General features: G+C 47.3%; 1 protein-coding gene across 1 annotated transcript in view; it reads right to left on the bottom strand.

Moving 5' to 3' along the window:
* The window catches only part of LOC103183751 (BTB/POZ domain-containing protein KCTD16), an 82,787-nt gene extending 63,922 nt beyond the window's left edge, over nucleotides 1–18,865 (bottom strand). Inside the window, 4 exon segments of the mRNA XM_042340049.1 lie at nucleotides 16,833–17,307; nucleotides 17,309–17,609; nucleotides 17,674–17,787; nucleotides 18,861–18,865. Coding sequence (XP_042195983.1) covers nucleotides 16,833–17,307; nucleotides 17,309–17,609; nucleotides 17,674–17,787; nucleotides 18,861–18,865 — 895 coding nt within the window.
* Nucleotides 18,866–19,629: the final 764 nt, after the last annotated feature.

Raw genomic sequence — 19,629 nt, 5'->3', positions numbered from 1 at the left:
ATCAGCACATTGCTCAATAATTGTTCAAGAAAGATAGGGATCAGCAAGATTCCCAAACTGAGATAAAATGGGTCAGGTTTTCCCCAGAGTAGGAGAGCAGGAGTTAGACTCGCTGCAGAAGGTACAAAACCTTTACTGATTGGACTGAATTCACATTGCAGAGATGCTAAATTTTAAATATTCCCTTTTATGCACAGCAGTGTCTGTATGATTCCGTTCTGTACCGGAGCCTGACCAGATGCCCATGTGTTTATCCTTCTACCTTTTCAGGGCAGCACTAGTGCAAAAAGGGTGAGAATTTTTGTTGTTGTTGTTCTTTGGAGCCTTGGAGTAATGTTTTCAGGATTACGCTTGAGCAAAATCACGCCTTCTTAATCCTTTCTTTTTGAATCGGGAGGTAAAACTGCGGCCACTTTTTTAAACTACAGTGACCTGGAAATGTTCATTGCTCGCTAATAACCTTCTGATAACATTTCATACGGTAATCGATCTTGGAAAGTTATTGAAAAGCCTTTTTGGGTTAGTATCCGGGGTCCGTGAAATGTGTAATTTGAGAGCTCAAAGGACCTTCAGCACTCAAAAGGTTAAACTGAAATAGAACACATTATGTTCACACTCAGCGTCCTGTTTATAGCCTTAATTTCCTTTACGCTATCTGCATCAATGCAGCCTTCTTAAACTGTATCTCCTACCATTACGCAAATAAGCTTTTCTGACTTCTGGCCAGAAATTTTGGGGTGGGTTTTTTTATAGTCTGAGATTTTGTTGCAGAAGAGCATTTTTTTTTTCCTTTCCTGTGAGCAAGGTGTTGAAAGGAAAGTGTCTGCTCCTAGCAAATCATTTCTGAATTGTTGTCGTAATTTCATGTCACCTATTTCAGCTTTACTGACGGGTTACAAATGGCAGTGATTACATGTACGCCTCTAATGTACAACTTATCGTGCAAGGGCTCTCAAAAATACCAGATAACCTTTACACTTTCAAACCCAGTCCTTTCTGTTTCCAAGTGCTCAGATCCCGTGTGTCCAGCTGGTCAAGGTTTAGCAAACACAAGGCTTTGTACTGTTAGAAATGCTCAAGTTAGAATGTTTCCATTTTCAGCAGATTGTCCTCCAAGGGGATAACCTCTTTTGCGTGCAATTTGTTCCTAATTACCACACTGACATGCGTAGGATGCGTTGCTAACAGTGAATGGTGCGCAGGACAAATAGGGGACCATTGGACAGTGAGTGAATCACAAGGTAGTAATTCAATCAAGTGGCTCTAATGCATCCATAACGGAGAGAGCAAAGACTGAGGATTTTCTGAATATCAGAGTGGACTCTGATTTTGAACTGCCGCCTGAAATTGATGACCAATTATTTGCCATACTTTACGCAAAAGAGTCAAGGGCGGTTGCTTAAATAAGAGGTTTGTTTTGGATTTTGATGTGTGACAACCATCGAGGCCAAACAACCACAACTTGCCAACAACATCGAGGCCAACAACAATAACTTCTACAGCGCCCTTCACAAACGATAATGTCTTGGAGCTGTACAGTGCTCTAGTAACTAGCAATAAAGGTGGTAGTTAGAAAGATGCTTCAAGTGAACCATCGCACGGTGATACATTCAGCCCCTATAATGCAATAGAGAAGTGTAAATTTCCAACACAAAGTAGATTATCCATCGATAAAACTCCAGCCCGTACATTATAAAGCACTGCAATAAAACATTCCAGTTCGACAGTGTCTTCCCATCCACGTGAATTCACAACAATCTTTCTCCTGCGTCTCAGCTCTTTAACTTCACAGAGTGGCAGGACAAAGAAATAAAGCTTTTTCACGTGCTTAAAATCCAGTCTATATCATTCTTAGGATTTATTTGCTCCACTCCCCTCAACCCCACTTTCCATTTTTTAAGTTATGTTCTTCTATTTTTCCACTCACTCCCTTCCCCCTACCCCATAAAGTCTCTAGACAGACACATCAAATACCCATCAATCCTGGCAAAACATGGACATGATATAAAAAAAAATTAAACTAGGACATACTGGGCATCCAGTGAGCTCGGGAGCCTGGTTCTGCCTTAGAGATTGTGTAAGTTGGACTCAGCTACAAACATCTCTGCCCACTTCCAGCCATAGCCAACTCCATCAGATCAATCAACAACAACAACAACTTGCATTTACACAGCGCCCCTCAGGCAGGATAGCGTCCCAGAGCGCTTGACAGTGGTGGAGCACTATGCCAAGTCGGGGGGGGGGGGGGGGAACCGGAGGCACTGGTCGAAAGGGGAAGGTCTTCAAGCACGACCTGAAGATGGGGAAGGAAGGGACGAGGCGGAGGGATAGAGGAAGAGTGTTCCAGTGTTTCAGGGTGCAGTGGCTGAAAGCGCGGCCACCGATGATAGAATGGAGGGCACGAGGGGTCAAGCACAATCTGCACCAAAGCCACGTTCCTGCCCCAACGCAGCACACATCATAGGAAACAACTGCTGACAATGCTCCCCGTCAGCCAGAAGACATCAGAATATGTGTATTTTCCTGTTCACGGTTAGGAGGCACATCTCACTCTCTCTGTGTGCTCTAACACATCAATATGACATCGCTAGGAGAGTCACAGGGAGCTCAGCTCTCACATGCAAGTATAAGATTAAAACAGATAATATTCAAATACACACAATGAAACATTAAAAGGTACAACATCTGAATCAAAGTTCGCACCCCACAGCCTGTAGTGACGTGCGTTCAATTCGGAAACGTTCACAGGAAACGTGGTGTAGCAAGGAAAGTGTTACAGTTGTGTGTAGTAGAAGGAAAAGGGTTTAATGAATCCAGCAAGTTCATTTCAAACTCTCCCGTCTAATAGGCGAGTTTTATTTTATAACCCGTTCCCTCCAGCCTCGTGGACAACCAGGCCTTGGTTTGAAAGTTGCTGGAAAGTAATTCCAACCACATGAACAATTTACATTTATTTGGCACCTTTCGTGTCGGGAGGGAGTCTTGAAGCGAGGGAATCTGGCTTCACACACACTGATAGGGAGGACAAGCTGGGTGGGTGGGTGGGTGGGTGGGTGGGTAGGAGCTGAGGAGAGTAGGGGAGAGGGGAAAGGTGACAGTAAGCATAGTCAAAATGACAGGACCAAAAATATTCCAGGCTCTTACAGCAAGTCAATAGCAGTAGAATTTCGATCAATCCCACATGTTATTTTGAGTGTTTAATCTTAAAATTCAGAGCTTAACAGCTCAGAAATCTATAATGTTTGATAGCAAAGGTTCGGTGGGGTTTATAAAGTTAAGTATATTGTGGTTTAGATTTGAATTCTGTTGAGTTGTACCCTACAACGTGATAAACATTGTTCAAAACAGGTTCCAGTTGTGAGGTTCAACTTGTTCCTAAGATGGACACTGTGAATTCTTGGAGGACTTAATGGACATTATCTCCAGTCTGAGCCCTTTTCCCCCATTTCTAATTACATTCTTTCGCCAAATTAGTTTTCAAACCAAATAGCTAACTTTCCACCAATTCCTTAACCTAAATCTTCATTATGCACATAGTAATAATAACAATAATAATAATAATAATCCTTGCATTTAGTATAGCGCCTTATCACATCATCACAACGTCTCAAAGTCTTAACGTGAATTGACTGTATATTTTGTGAGCGAAACACGGCAGCCAATTGAGCACAGCAACGTCCCACAAACAGTCGTAGATTGAGTGAACAATGATTATTATTACTTGGGGAGTTTTTGAAGGGATTATTATCCCCGGAAAAGCGATCCACCAACCCATTAATAACCGGGTTCCTACTTTCTGCTAGGTGAACAGCGGTGCGTGGAATAAGGAAACTTGCCGAACCCAGGTCTTCTCGCTTGCGAGGCGAGTGCTCTAACCACTGAGCTACAGGACTCCCATTCAATAATATTATTGAATAATAGTTCTTGTATTTTAAAAAAAATACGTTTCTCACATGATGTTTTCCAATGCAAAAGGTGTACATTGTGACACTGGTCTGTGGATTCAGTAAAGGCTCTAATTGCTAAATTACCAATTACCAATTTTATTTGGCTCCGTTCATGACAAGGGAGACATTATTTTTGAAGCACAGAGGACAGACTCTAGTTTCAATGTTCTGGTGCAGACAAAGCATGAAAACTGTAGAGAAAGAAAATAAGTGGGCTTTGCACCGAATGGGAAAAAAAATACACAAAAATAAGGAGATGGCATGAAAGTTTTGAGTATATTTGTGGATGAAATACCAGCTCCAACATGGACAGCATTTCTTGACTGATATGGTTGAGATGTGCTTTCAGTGTTAGGCATAGTAGGCAAATTAGTCAGCAAGATACAATTAAAGTATTTGCGTCTGACAATTATTTCATTGAAACGGAAAGTAATACAATACTGCTGTGCGGGACCCTTATTATCCTGCCATTTATTTTAATTTGAATCATTAGCTTAAAACATCACAGAAGAATCTAACCATTTATTATTCAAATCTGCCTTTTCCGAATGGCTTCCGAGCAGGCGACAAGATCATCTGTTTCCTTTCAGAGTAGGTGGGTTACAACCCGCTGGCAAATTTCAGGGTATATTATCCATTCGTTGGCAGAGAGAAAAAAAAGGTCTTTGGAAATTATTTGAAATTCAACATTATGGGATATTGCCGTGACGTTAATTGTACGGTTCGGTAATATGGCAGAAAATAGTTGGCGCATCCTTTGGAATATTTAAAATGCAGATTGATTCACAGCATGGAGCCTTCTTATTGTCAGCAAATGCAGCATGATGTATTCTGCAGGCGTGTGAACTGCAGTACGATTGAGTTCTTTGCCTTCATTTAGGTTGGTGTGAAAAGTTGGATCCGACTGTTTGTGATATTTCAGCTCTAGATCAGAATATCACAGGATTCAAATCTATGTCCAGGTGATCAGCCTGAATGAAGTCACGGAAACATCAGCCTTAAAAGTTAAATTGGATATTAAATACGATATAAATTGCAGACAATGTACTATTTTCACTGTTAATTTTGTGCTTCCATTGACTCCTGTGGCTGATTTTATACAATTAACATTTGAAGCCAGCTCTGTGGGAGTTAACCAGTTCATAAACCCCAAACTATTTATCATTGCGGATTATTTAACAATAATAATCCTTGCATTTCGCATAGCATCTTGTCATAAGCGAAACGTCTCACCGTACTTTACTGAGTTTTGTTTTCCTGTAAAGTATAGTGACTGTGAACTTTGTGGATGAATCTCATTTTCTGCTCAAAAATTCCAAATCTCTAACCTTCGAGAATATTCAGATTAGCAGCCTGTGTGACATTTATCACATTGACTGGGCTGGAGCATCATTAAGTGTTATCTATACTAGATATTTTGCATGCATGCCTCTCACAATTTGTTCAGCATGGCGGAGCATGGAGTGTGGTTGTGCCTAATAAATTATTGAATTCAAATCCTCGGCCTAATAGCACACGTTATTACAAACCTCATTTAAATAAAATATGGGCAAATTATAGCAAATGCAAATAAAACCCTTGTCACTTCCATTCGCCGAATGCAGCCCAGTTAATGCCGTAAAGGGGGATTAATTCTTCTTCTTGTTAACGAAAAAATAATAGATTTGGAAATTTGCACATTAATTAGATCTGAACACGCACTTTGTTTTCGCGAAAGTCGACTGCAGTCAAATTTCGTTTTATTCATTTCTCAAACCTTTCCAACACCGATCGAGGGAAACCTTGCAGTTCATTAACTGTGTGGGGGGAAAAAAATGTGCGGCGATAATGAAATAGTTCATCGAACATGATTGTTCCTGTGGCGCTATAACAAAAGGAAATGTCACCTATGGGAACCTAACCAGTCAGGGTTGAACAGTGGAGATATGGGGATGGAGAATCTTTGTCATTATCTTTGTGTGTGGGGAGGGTGGGGGGGGGGGGGGGGAGAGAGGAAATCGAGGAGAAATTTTGCAGAATGTTACCTTGAGATTAAATAGCATAACTTTTATGGCAGGATAGATTGTATATGGTCTTTGGAAGGAGTGAGGTTAATGGACTGAATGTCATTTTTTCTCATAGCATATTACATTAAGAGTCCTCAATTAGCAATTCATTAGCTCGCAGTGCCAGCAGCCTACAGGTTAGGATTTTGGCTTTGAAACCTTAGCCTTTGCACGTTTCATTCTCAACCTCACCAGGTGCACTGGAGTGAGGTTTCAGCTCCAAGCCTTCAGGTAGTCAACTTTGCAGAACTATATTATTGGCTACATTTGAGACAAAGAGGCATCTCTTCCATTTCTACCACTCCCTTCCCTTGCTGCCAATGTATGTTGTAGTCATGGAAACATCCACAGCTCAGTCACTTACTGTCTCACTTGAGGGAGGCTTTGTGTAGGCATCCATTGCGTATTATCCACCCTCAAGGATTCTTCCTGAAAGTCCACTAGGTTTCATGGAAGCAGCTGTGAGGAACTTGCATGAATGATCGTGCGTGGAACCTGATGTTCATTTGAGATTGCTGTTCCTGTCACCGACTGGCTGGCAGCAAAAACTAATTGGGATGAAAGTCTTACCTGACTAATTGCTATCAAGATTCTAAGTAAAATGGATCTGAGGCTGTTTCAGCTCAATTCCTTGAGGGCACAGGTTCTGAGATTGGGGGTTAAGGTTTGTTGCTGAAACTGAATACAGGGAGATCTTTTTTTGCCCATGATACATTGATCCTGACACAGAATTGTTCCATCGACCTGCAAAGAATGCATTGTGTTCATTCTGACCCTATGAGTGTTACGAAACGGTCTTGTAGCTTCAACCAGGTAGGTCAGCGATTGAACACTTTCCATCCCAAATGTGCATGAGGTGGGGAGTGAAGGAGTGGGAGCCAGTATGTTGTAGTACACAATACACAGTCACTACATTTTACAGTAAATCCTGGTGAAGCAATTTGAGACATCTGCCTGATGTGAAAAGCACGATATCAAATGAAAAGATTATTTCTATTGCTTATAAATTCCCAGGAGGCAAACTATAACATCCTGGAACTTTGGGTCAATACACAGGGCTTTACATAAATAAGACCACTTAGTTGCATATCCTACGTTTGATATAGCGCTTCATTTATCACAGTGTTCAGATATCTCAAAGCACTTCACATCAACCTGCATGAGCAGATGAGACCTCGGTTTAACATCTCATCCAAGACATATCCTCTCCGACATTGAGGCGCAGACCACATTATCAGTCTACACGATCTGTGGGACTTGACCCAACAACCCTATGAACGACCCAAGTACCCACTGAGCCAAACTGAAACTAACCCAAGCAGGCACACCTTTGCTGATAAAGCCCTTGTCAATTGGACACTACAACTGACTGCTAACTGTGGATAACTGTGGATAAGTGATTTTTTCTTTTGTATGAACCTTGGTCTCCATCTGTGCATGAATAAACCCAACTACATGTTGCTATGCCACTTCGCTGTTGTCAAGGAAACATTATTTTGTGAGATTTCAGTGGTCGGGATGCCAAGGGAAACTTGCCATGGCTTAGGTATTGGAGGCTTCCAATAGCTCTGCCGACCTCAAGCTCTCCCCATTTCACGTCCCAAAGCTCTAGTTAGATGTGAATTCACTGTACAGTATATCCTTTGAGGAGTCTCAAAGACGTCATAAGGAGCTATATCAAATGCAAGGATTATTGTGACCCAACTCTCGCCAATAAAGTGATGCATGTTTCTACGCAATATGAGGCTAAAAAACAATATCACACCGCATTTTTTTTTCTGTAACCCAATCTGCTTTTTTCTTATTAATAGTAATAATAATAATAATAATAATAATAATCCTTGCATCCTTGAATTTGATATAGCGCCTTATCACATCTTCGAGATGTCTCAAAGCGCTTCACAGGATACACTGTAGTATTGTTATTATTATATCCCAACTTTTGGAGTGAAAAATTAGCAGAAGACTAGCTCAAACCATGATTGCACTTGAGAGCACGTACCTAAAATTATCAGGCACAGTGCTGTAGAATTAGTCTTTCAATGAACTGATCTGCCAGAAATACAGATGCCGAGAACTACAGTGGCATCTGCCAATCTTAATTGAACCATTATAGCATTAATATCCAGAGCATTGTTATTCACAACGAACAAGCACCCATCTTAAAACCTAATTACAGTTCAAAATACGGGACTTCAAAATAACAGGTAAGCAGAAGCTTATCTATGGGTCCCCTGTGCCATTGTACAGACACTCTTCATTACAATTTTATACAATTTTATACAATGCAATGTTTTGGATTTTTTTAACAGTTCACAAATAATAAAATCATTCTCCTCCACAAGCCCTGAAGGACACAATGTTAGTTATACTGTGGGGAATTTCAGATTGGCAGTCGAATTTCTTGCTTCTCCTTCGTGCAATGCTCACTGGGGAGACTGATATCACCGCAGCCCGGTTTCCTACTGAAATGTTGCAAAGAGACAAACTGGAAGTTTGTGCTACCTCTGTGAGCTGTTTCACAGTTCAGCTGAAGAGCAAGATATTCTGCCACAGTAGTGTCATCCCATTCACAGCATCAAACTCACGAAGGAGGCTAAACGTGAGTGGATGCTGGATCCATTCATATTTTCAAGACTGGGATGGAGAGATGTTTGTTAGGTCCAGGTATCAAGGGATACGGGGCGAAGGCAGGGTAATTGGACTTGAGATACAGATCAGCCAAGAACTTATAGAACGACGGAACAGGCATGAGTAGAGTTTGTTTTTTCATTACTCCTAGCAATCGAATTTTAGGACCTTTAGTGTTGCCGCTCCTACTCCTGCTTTATGGTACAAATGTTATTGTTTACAAGAGAAATGACATGCTGTGGAATTTTGTCCGTTGCAGAAAGTTACACAAAGAAACATTTAGGCCGCAGCCCTTTAAGGCCTGATGGATTCACCAAAGCGTTCCGGGAAGCTACCCGCCCTGGGTGCGGCACTATATAAATGCAAGTTGTTGTTGTTTCAACACTAATAAAAATACTCGAAAGGATCCTACAATGGGACACAGCAAGTCATCTTGAAGATATTTCCAGTTATTGGTTAAATGTCCATTATCAATTAGCGGGAGGTTTCATAAGACGGATCTTATTTGAATTACATTTTTCAGTCAATACAGGTCCGTATTATCTGTCCAATGAATGAAGCATTATATGTACACATCTGCATTTTGCTGTACAGTCAGGACTGAGTGAGAGGATGAAATATGTGTATAGCACTGTACTAAGCTGGCTTTGATGACAAGATGATTTATCAATATTACATTTCCAATTAACATTGCAATAGATGTATCAGTGCGATCAATCAGCATAGACCTGAACAACAACAAACACCGTTGGACTAACTTTCCCTCTTATACTCACAGGACATCACATAAACGTACCTCTGTTAGTTTACAAGTTGTAAACTTGTCTACAAATAAAATCCTCTGCAAAGCATCCTGACCCACAAGTTCCTAGGTGTTAGAGAAATTAATAATAATATAATAATAATAATAAAAATTAACTTGGAACATTGCAATTCTTTTGTTCCCCCACCACTGCCCCTCTCTGCTGCAGACAAGTGTTGTAAACTTCATTGAAGAGTCTCACTCATGAGAAAGTAGTTAACAAGGTAAAATGTATGAACCACAATTCTGAAAAGTATTACACATCATAAGCCAAAGAGCACAAGCTTCACACAAAGATGCTCTCCTTCCTAGCAGGAAGAAGATGCATTCTAGTGTGAAATTGTTCCCCAAGCACTAACATGTCGCACCTTAATGCATGTAAGTCTCCTAAAAATGTATCAGTGAAAGAGAAATAAAGAATATTTGCTGACTCTCAGAGTGTGTCCTTCACAACAAATGGACAGCTTTCATGTTGTCTTGAAACCCATTATAGACTGACATTGTTATCGTCTGTGTGTTCCCTGCCATGTAATATTTACAAACAAGAAGAAAAACAAATAATAGCAATCCTGGCATCTGATACAGCGCCTTATCACGTCTTCGAGACGTCTCAAAGCGCTTCACAGGATACACTATAAAGTGAATTGACTGTATATTTTGTGGGCGAAACGCGGCAGCCGATTGCGCCCACAGATAGTCGTGGATTGAGTAACCAATTTATTATTTTTTTTTGATTTAACGGATTGTTACCCCCGGAAAAGCGATCCGCCAATCGACTAACATTCGGGTTCCCACTTAACGCTTGGTAAACAGAGGCGTGTGGAGTAAGGAGACTTGCCCAACGTTTCGCCCTGCCTGGAATCAAACCATGGTCCTCTCGCTTGCGAGGCGAGTGCTCTAACCACCACATGGAACAAAGAAAGTCCCTCCAGCCTAAAGCTACCAACAGATTATGCAGAAGAGTCAGTGTCATGGACTCTCCCCAACTTCCTTAATCACTTCAGTCATCAACTAGTGTAGCTCCCCCTGAACGTCAAGGCAATGCTCTGGCATATCAATCTAACATGGCAGGCTCTGTGATTCGGTCGTGCCAGCTGCATTCCATTGATCTCACTTCCAACAGCACAAAATATACTGTGAAACTCCAATGGGAACAACAGAAAATAACCTTGGAGCAGAGGAAATTGAGGACTTTTAATGCGAGAGTCAAGGTATCAATGGAATAATAATGTTCCTCAACATCTGATCTGTTCGAGGTGACGTCACTGTGTTCCTCAGTGACCCCAGTACACATGTCACTGTCCATTAAAAAGGAAGGAGGTTGGCAGCCACCACATGGCCTGAGAAGTCTGGCAATGGATCGGAAAGCAAGCGGAAATCAGCCCTCATTGCCCTTCGGAATCATGAATGGTTTTCCTTAGCGGATCCTACCCCCTACCCTCCTCGCCCCCTCCCCACCACCAGCTCGGGTGCGAATCTCCGCCTGTCCAGCGCCTTGGGACGTCCTCCTGACGTGAAAGGCGCAGTACAAGTGTCATTTGTTGGCTTGTATTTGGTATCAAATCGCTTAACCTCCGGCACAAAATGGAGGATGCAAGCTGCAAGTTTATTTCCAGTTTGCAAAAGCCCCGTTTTCGCCCCCCGATAACAGCCCAATAAAAACTCTTTTCGAGTAGCGCCACAGGTTCTCTAAACGTCCACCTGAATAAGGGCAGCAGGAGTTTCCCTTATGGCGAAAAATAAAAGTGGCCACTGGCAAAATTAGATACGGTGTTCATCTAATACTTGGAAACCATCAGGCTCGGCTGGGTTCAATAAAATTCGATAAAATATCAATATCCGTCATGGTTTATGATGCTCTGCAATCAGATCCGAATAAATTATTCAGTACAAAAAATTGATTTTTTTTTAAAACAATATGATGCCAGAAGGTGAAGAATTGAGAAAAGAATGAATTAAAACGCAGCCGGAGTGTCAGAAATGGCATTTCGATGTCCTCAAAGGTGAACAAGAGGAAGAAAGAGCAACCTAAAAATAACTGGAGCACTTCGCATTACTGTGACTCAATGACAGGTGTCTGAAACGCACACTTTTATACTCAAAATAAATGTGGATCCATTATCATTATAAAACATATAATAATCACTATAAAATATAATTGTAAAACGTCACAAAATTAATAATAATTTGGTTGCTCAAACCATGACTGTATATTCTGTGAAGCGCTTTGAGACGTCTCGAAGACGTGATAAGGCACTGTATCAAATGCGAGGATTATAATTATTATTATTATTACCATAGTCGATTTGTCTCTGTTTTGCATCCTCCAAATGCAAACAAATTGTTTCCAAAAAAAATCACTCAACATTGAAAAAAAAAGAATTATCTGAACATTATCTGAACAGAATCGGAACAAATTAAAATCGATTTCCACCGACTCAACTCCAGTCATAACATTCCCCTGAACCAAACTATGTGCAAGTTTCCCTTTAAGTCATTCTGGACTGAAGATGATAACAAGATGATTACTCTGTGCTGACAGAAGTTGTTCTGAGAGAAGCTACAAGATTGGGGTGACCATAAAGTTGCGGTCCCATCACGGTGTCTGCTAAACCTTAAAGAAATGTGGAGTCCTGTAGTTCAGGGGTTAGAGCACTCGCTTTGCAAGCGAGAGACCTGAGTTCAATTCCCGGCAGAGGGCGAAACCTCGGGCAAGTTTCCTTACTCCACACAGCCCTAATAATAATCCCTCCCAAACCAAAAACAATAATAAATTGGTCATTTTCAATCTACGACTGTTTGTGGGACATTGCTGTGCGCAATTGGCTGCCGCGTTCGCCCACAAATATACAGTCAATTCACTTTACAGTGTGTTCTGTGAAGCGCTTTGGGACGTCCTCCCAACGTGAAAAGCGCTATATCAAATGCAAGAATTATTATTATTATTATTATTAAGAAATGATGCTAATCATTAATTATTGTTATTCAAATAAATGGTATCACTTTTTGGTCACCCTGTATAAAGGTTATTTCCAGGAGAATGATAATGGAATAATAATAACAATAATAATAATCCTTGCATTTGATATAGAGTCTGATTACTTCGTTGAGACGTCTCAAAGCGCTTCACAGGATACACTGTGTAAAGTGGAGTAACTGTGTATTTTGTGGGCGAAACATGGCAACCAATTGCGCACAGCCAGTGTCCCACAAACAGAAATGGATTGGGTGACCAAATTCATATTTTTTTAAGATAATAATATTCAACCTAATACAATATTCAAATGTTTGATTGATTCCTTTAACTTGGGAGCACATTTCCGCTCGAAAGCCAATGGCACCCGCTAAATGAGACACAAATGCATCTCACTATTGGGTAGTAATTACCATGGAAATGTCATAAAACATTGCATGGCCCGAAATAGGCTTCAATGGAATGCGATTTTCCTGAGCATTGCAAATAAGTATAGTGTTACTAATACAGTAATTTCTCCTTCACGAATCGGGGTGGGGGTGGGGGTGGGGGAAGCCAAGCAATGCGATGGCTTCTGAATTACTCTTGACACTTTAGCAGAACATTGGGTTGCGAGTGGCTCGCAAAGGGCTTTGGGGCTCCTCGGCAAAGCAACACTCAGGACGTCTTGAATGGAGTGGGATAATGGGCGTTTCATTGGTAATCATTCCGGAACGAGGTTAGAGAATAAGTCATTGAATGCCACTGAAATATGAGCTTCCTGACGAGCGTGTTGTCAACAATCGATAAAGCACTTTAAACTGCACTAATGTGAGCAGTAAAATAATCAGGCAGCGCAGAGGCAGAGCTCTCGCTGAATGAGCGAGCGCTGCTCTGGCGAAGAATCATTTTCAGGCTCCGAGTCAATGCTCAGCGCTCAGCAGAAAGCACGCAATTTTCCCATCAGAGACAACAACATCATCACCAACAAGAAGTTACGTTTACACGGCCCCCTTTCGCGTCAGGAAGACGTCCCAAGGCGCTGGTCGGGGTCTTGAAGGATGGGAGGGGGAGGGGGAGGGGGGCCGAGACGGAGGGACTGCGGGATGGAGTTCCAGAGGGTGGGGAGTGGGGGTGCAGAGAGGCTGAAAGCCCGCCCGCCAATGGTGAGGCGAGACCACATGCGTGTCCTACCATTTCCTAGCAGGTACCACAGAATCTTTTCCAACAGAAAGCAGACTTATTGCACACCATTTCCATCAGAGAGAACACACACTCTCTCACACACACACACACACACACCAGACCATTCCCAGCAGGAAAAGCTAAACTACATCTGCTTCCAAACCACGGTCAGTGTGGCTCGATGACTCTGCCTGGCTTTCCTTCCCTCCTTCGTAAGCCCGTGGGGCAACAAAACATATGCTTGAATGTTGGTAACGTGCCCTGATAATATATTCTCCCCCCTCTCTCTCAGTCCCAATTCACGTCCCAATTGCTGGACCCTTGCTGTAGGTTGAGGCAGGTTCTCGGGCCACATCTGGCTGAGTTGCACTGTTGGAGATACAGTGAGTAGCCACTTGCACCAGTTACCAGTTTTGCAGCGAGAGAGGCTGAGGACAGCTTTGCTGATCGACTTTGGGTCCTGGATAAAGTCAATCCAACTTAGAAGGAGGATGGGATTGGATTGCAATCAGCCCCTTGTGTGTGTGTGCGTGCGTGTGTGTGTGATGGGTAGGGGCTGCTTAATCAGCCTCTGGGAACCACCACAACAACAACAAAAGTACACTTATATAACACCTTTCACGTCAGGAGGATCATAAACCCCAGCCCCAAACCCCAGCCCCAAACCCCAGCCCCAACCCCCAAACCACAACCCCAACCCCCAGCCCCAAACCCCAGCCCCAAACCACAACCCCAAGCCCCAAACCCCAGCCCCAAACCACAACCCCAAGCCCCAAACCCCAGCCCCAACCTCCAGCCCATTGATGCTTTGAGGCGCGAGTGAGTGCAACTAACCATCTGCAGTCCTGGTCCTTCAACCCGAACAAGACTCCTTCCCCTCCCTCAGCGTGAGGCTGGCAGATTGAGCCACTCGGAATTATATACCACAATCTTGATGTAAAAAGCTATTAATATTTCAGCGAGTCAGTCTTCACAGTGGCTCGGAGCTGAGCTGAGCTGAGCAGAGCCGAGCCGAGCTGATGAGAGGAAATTGCTGTAATAAAAGACTGTCAGTGGGGTGACTCGATGCCCATTCTCCGAGCCATACAGCAGCATCTCACTGACACACAAGGGCTAACTGCTGCACAGAATCAACTCGCTGCTCTGCCCCTCACAAGGTTTCTTTTCCCGCCGAAGTTACTGCGGCCGAGGGAGCGGCAGTCCGACATTGTGTGCATGTACATCAATAATAATAATAATCATAATCGTCCTAACAATGATAATCCCGGCATTTGATGCAGCGCCTTATCGCGTCTTTGTGACGTCTCAAAGCGCTTCACAGGACACACCGTACAGGAGATGTTGAACTGCTTCACCTCACTCGCTGCCTCGTGCGTACACACCCAGCGTTTCAACGCAACAGATTTACAGCCCACAAAACGTACAGTCAGTTCGCTTTGCAGCGGATCCGGTGAAGCGCTCTGAGGCGTCTCGAAGCCGTGATGAGGCTCTGGATCAAGTGCAAGGGTTATTATTGCAGATAAACTGTTACAGATAAGACAACGTGCGATCTACCCTTCAGTCCCAGGCCTTGTACCTGCCTCGCTGACCGGCCTCGCAACCTCACATTGCTCAGGTGTTATTCCACGCCATCTCTACAGTAATAACAATAATAGTAATAATAATTGTGTATACACAGGTGTACTCCAGGTGGCTTCTGATGAGAGACACTGTGTTGTGTGTGTGTGTGTGTGTGTGGGGAGGGGGTGGGAGTGTGTGTGTGTGTGTCTGTGTGTGTGGGGAGGGGGTGGGTGGGAGTGTTGCTCGCACCAGGTACAAACTAGTGGGCGCGATGGACTGTTAGTGGTTTGCTCCCAGTTTTCTGGGTCCTTGGTGGGGGGATTGCGGGTGGGAGGGATTGGGGGTGGGAGGGATTGGGGGTGGGAGGGATTGCGGGTGGGGGATTGGGGGGGGGATTGGGGGTGGGGGGATTGCGGGTGGGGGATTGGGGGGGGGGATTGCGGGTGGGGGATTGCGGGTGGGAGGGATTGGGGGTGGGGGATTGGGGGGGGGGATTGCGGGTGGGGGATTGCGGGTGGGAGGGATTGCGGGTGGGGGATTGGGGTGGGGGGATTGCGGGTGGGGGATTGGGGGTGGGGGATTGGGGGTGGGGGGATTGGGGTGGGGGATTGGGGGTGGGCGCAGTTCAGTTCGGTGTCGGGCTTCAGATAGGTGGGGGGCACATTTGGTGGGCACAGAGTGGAGAGAGTTGGGCACAGAGTGGAGAGAGTTGGGCACAGAGTGTGAGAGACACACACACACGACTGTTGGGTACAGAGTACGGGACACAGTCTGTTGGGAGAGGCTGTGAGGTACAGTCACACACACACACACACACAGATAAGAGGTGGGGGGAGGGGGTGATTGCTGGTTGTCGGGGGGGGGGGGGGGCTGCTGGATACAGACTGGGAGGGGGAGAGGAGGGAGAGAGAGAGGAGAGGGAGGGAAGGAGAGTAGGCAGAGGGAGAGAGGAGAGGGGAGAGATGAGAGGGTGGAGGGGAAGAGAGGGGAGGGAGGGAGGGGGAGAGAGGAGAGGGGAGGGAGGGGGAGAGAGGAGAGGGGAGGGAGGGGGAGAGAGGAGAGGGGAGGGAGGGGAGAGAGGAGAGGGGAGGGAGGGGGAGAGAGGAGAGGGGAGGGAGGGGAGAGAGGAGGAGGGGAGGGAGGGGGAGAGAGGAGAGGGGAGGGAGGGGGGAGAGGGAGAGGGGAGGGAGGGAGGGGGAGAGATGAGAGGGGAGGAGGGAGAGAGGAGAGGGAGGGAGGGGGAGAGAGGAGAGGGGAGGGAGGGGGAGAGAGGAGAGGGGAGGGAGGGGGAGAGAGAGGGAGGGAGGGGGAGAGAGGAGAGGGGGAGAGAGGAGGGGGGGAGAGAGGGGAGAGGGGGAGGGAGAGAGAGAGGGAGTGAGAGGGGGAGAGAGAGGGAGGGAGAGAGGAGAGGGAGGGGGAGAGAGGAGAGGGGAGGGAGGGGGAGAGAGGAGAGGGGAGGGAGGGGGAGAGAGAGGGAGGGAGAGAGGAGGGAGGGGAGAGAGGAGAGGGGAGGAGGGGAGAGAGGAGAGGGGAGGGAGGGGGAGAGAGGAGTGAGGGAGAGGGGAGAGGGAGGGGGAGAGAGGAGAGGGGGAGAGATGAGGAAAGAGGAGAGGAGAGGGGAGGGAGAGATGAGAGGAGGAAGGAGGAGAGGGGGAGAGATGAGAGCAGCAGCAGCAGTGGGGGGGGTGTGGGGGGTCGGACTGACTCACGGTAGAAGAGGTACTCGGTGTAGCTGCTCCACGCGCGGTCCTCGGTCCCGGTAGCCCCGGGGGCGGTCCCGGTAGCCCCGGTGGTCCCGGTGGCCCCGGGGGGGCCGCTGAGGCTGCAGTTGCTGCCCAGGAGGCTGAAGCCGGAGTCGGCGAGGGTGTCGAAGGCGCGCTCCAGCTGCCGGTGGCGGAGGTAGAACCGGGAGGTGTACCGGTCGGGGGTCCGGTCGGGGTCGCGGCTCTCGTTCACGTGGTCGCCGAAGACCTCCTGCAGGAGCCCGACCCGCCCGCAGGCGAGGATCCGGGGCACCCGCCGGAACAGCCGGGGGTCCGGTCCCGGGACCCCGTCCCGCCCCGGGGGGCCCGGGCCCCGGTAACCCAGAGTGATGAACCCCGCCTTGCGCTCGGCGCCCCCTCCCCCCCCCACCCCCTGCCCCCCCGCCCCCACCCCGGGGGTCGCCGCTGCCCTGCGACAGCTCGTCCGGGTCGTCGCTGTGAGTCGCCCCCGTCTCGTCCGGGACCCCTCCCCCGGGGCTCCCCCCCCGGTGGTGGTGGTGGTCCCGGTGGTCCCCCCGGTGGTCCCCCCCCTCCGCGGGGCTGAGCATCCGGACCAGGTCGGGCAGTTGGAAGTACTCCGCCTCCCGCCGCAGCCGCTGCTTCTCCGGGAAGAGCTCCGGTAACAGCACCGCGCGGTCCCGCAGGTAATCCAAGATGTAGCGGAACAAGAAGCCGTCGCGGTCGATGAAGAAGCGGCCGCGGCCGTCCCGGGCCATCTCCGGGCTCACCCCCCCCTCACCCCCTCCCCCACCCCCGGGGGGGGCGGACCCCCCCACCCCCACCCCGCCGGTGGCCCCCAAACATCCGACCCAGCACCGAGTTGGGCGAACTGGTCAGTGTGCAGAGCCGCGTGAAGTACACCTGTCCCCCCACGTTCAGCTCCACCACGTCCGGCAGAGAGCTGCCCCCCGGGTGGGGGGGAGGGGGGTGGGGGCTGCTGGTGCCCCCCGGGTGGGGCTGGGGCTGGGGCTGGGGCTGGGGGGGGTGGGGTGGGACTCCCTGGCGGGTGTCTGCAGAGCCCGGCACTCCCCCCCCCACTGAGAGCCATGTCCCCGGGGCTGGGGCGAGCCTTCCACCCCCCGGCGGCCACCCTCACACCCCCCCTCCCCCCTCTCTCCTCTCTCTCTCCCCTCTCTCCTCTCTCTCTCCCCTTCTCCCTCTCCTGGACTGTCTGTCTGTCCTCTCTCCCTCTCTCCCCCCTCTCTCTCTCCCCTTCTCCTCTTCTCTCTCTCCTTCTCCCTCTCCTGGTCTGTCTGTCTGTCCTCTCTCCCTCTCCCCCCTCTCTCCCCCCTCTCTCTCTCCCCTTCTCCTCTTCTCTCTCTCCTTCTCCCTCTCCTGGACTGTCTGTCTGTCCTCTCTCCCCCTCTCCCCCCCTCTCTCTCTCCCCCCCTTCGGCTTCCCAACTCCCAAAGTGCAGGGTCTTTAAAGGGTCTCTCCAGCTGTTGCTGCTGTTGTTGTTGTCGTTGCTGCTGTTGTTGCTGTTGTTGTTGTTGTTGTTGTCGGTGTCGCACTCGCCACTGAATGGCTTCACAGTTGGGCTAAGGTGGCGACTGTTGATTGACTCTCTCCCTCTGTCTCTCTTCCTCTCTTGTCTCTTTTTTTCTCTCTCTCTCTCTCTCTCTCCTCTCCCTCTCCTCTCTCTCTCTCTCTTTCTCTCCCTCTTTCTCTCCCCCTCTCTCCTCCTCCTCCTCCTCCCCTCTCTCCTTCTCTCCCTCTCTGTGTTGCTCGTTCCTGGTTTCTTCCCCTCTTCGCTCTCCTGCCGATGAATGAGAATTGTGTGTGTGTGTGTGTGTGTGTCTTTTCTCTCTCTCTCTCTCTCTCTCTCTCACTCACTCACTCTCCTCCTCTCCTTCTTCTTCTCTTCCTTCTCTTCTCCTCCAGTTCCCCTCCCTCCCTCTCTCTCTCTCTCTCTCTCCCTCCCTCCCTCTCTCTGTCACATCTCTGCCAGAAAAGCGGCTGTGAAGTGACTCTTACATCATCTCCCAGGATCACATCCCATCCCGCCTCCTATCCACAGCCCCACTTCTCCTCTTTCTCTCTCTCTCTCTCTCTCTTTCTTTCTTTCTTTCTCTCTCTCTCTCTCTCTCTCTCTCTGTGTCTGTCTCTCCCTCCTTCCGTCTCTTAACTTGGGAGAGAACACCTGAGAGCCTTCTTCTTCTTCTCGTCACTTTATTCCCAAAAGCTCCAGACTGAGAGTGATAGAGAGAGGGGGATAGAGAGCGAGAGAGAGAGAGAGGGATAGAGAGAGAGAGAGAGAGAGAGGGATAGAGAGAGAGAGAGCGAGAGAGGAGATGCAACCCTTCACAAGCGTAAGAAAGAGCAAATGGCAACGCAAATGTGTGTGTGTGTGTGTCAAGGGAGGGGGTGAATTAGTAGCTGTTTCACTGTAAAGTGTTCCAAAGAAACCATTTAGAACCAAATTCCTTCTGCTCCCACCGACTCCGGCTGTAAAGCCGCCTTTCCTCCGACAAACAAAAGGCAGCCGATAGCCCTCGCCTCCCCGAGGGCAAATGACGACGATGCCGATGATAATAACAAGAATAATAATAATAATAATCCTTGCTATTCGAGGCCGCCCGCAGCTTATCACGCGCCGTCGAGACGTCTCAAAAATAAACCCCTTCGCAGAACACACCGTACACCGTCGAGCGAAACGACTGGGGGGGGAGAATCGCGGCGACCACTTGCGCTCAGTCGATCTGTGGAGTGAAATCAATCACGGGGGCCAAAGTGTGACTTGACT

Source organism: Callorhinchus milii, unplaced genomic scaffold, assembly GCF_018977255.1.
Source record: "Callorhinchus milii isolate IMCB2004 unplaced genomic scaffold, IMCB_Cmil_1.0 Scaffold13, whole genome shotgun sequence".
NCBI lineage: Eukaryota > Metazoa > Chordata > Chondrichthyes > Chimaeriformes > Callorhinchidae > Callorhinchus > Callorhinchus milii.
The sequence above is the reverse complement of the archived record's forward strand: the minus strand, read 5'-3'. Positions and strand labels throughout refer to the sequence as shown.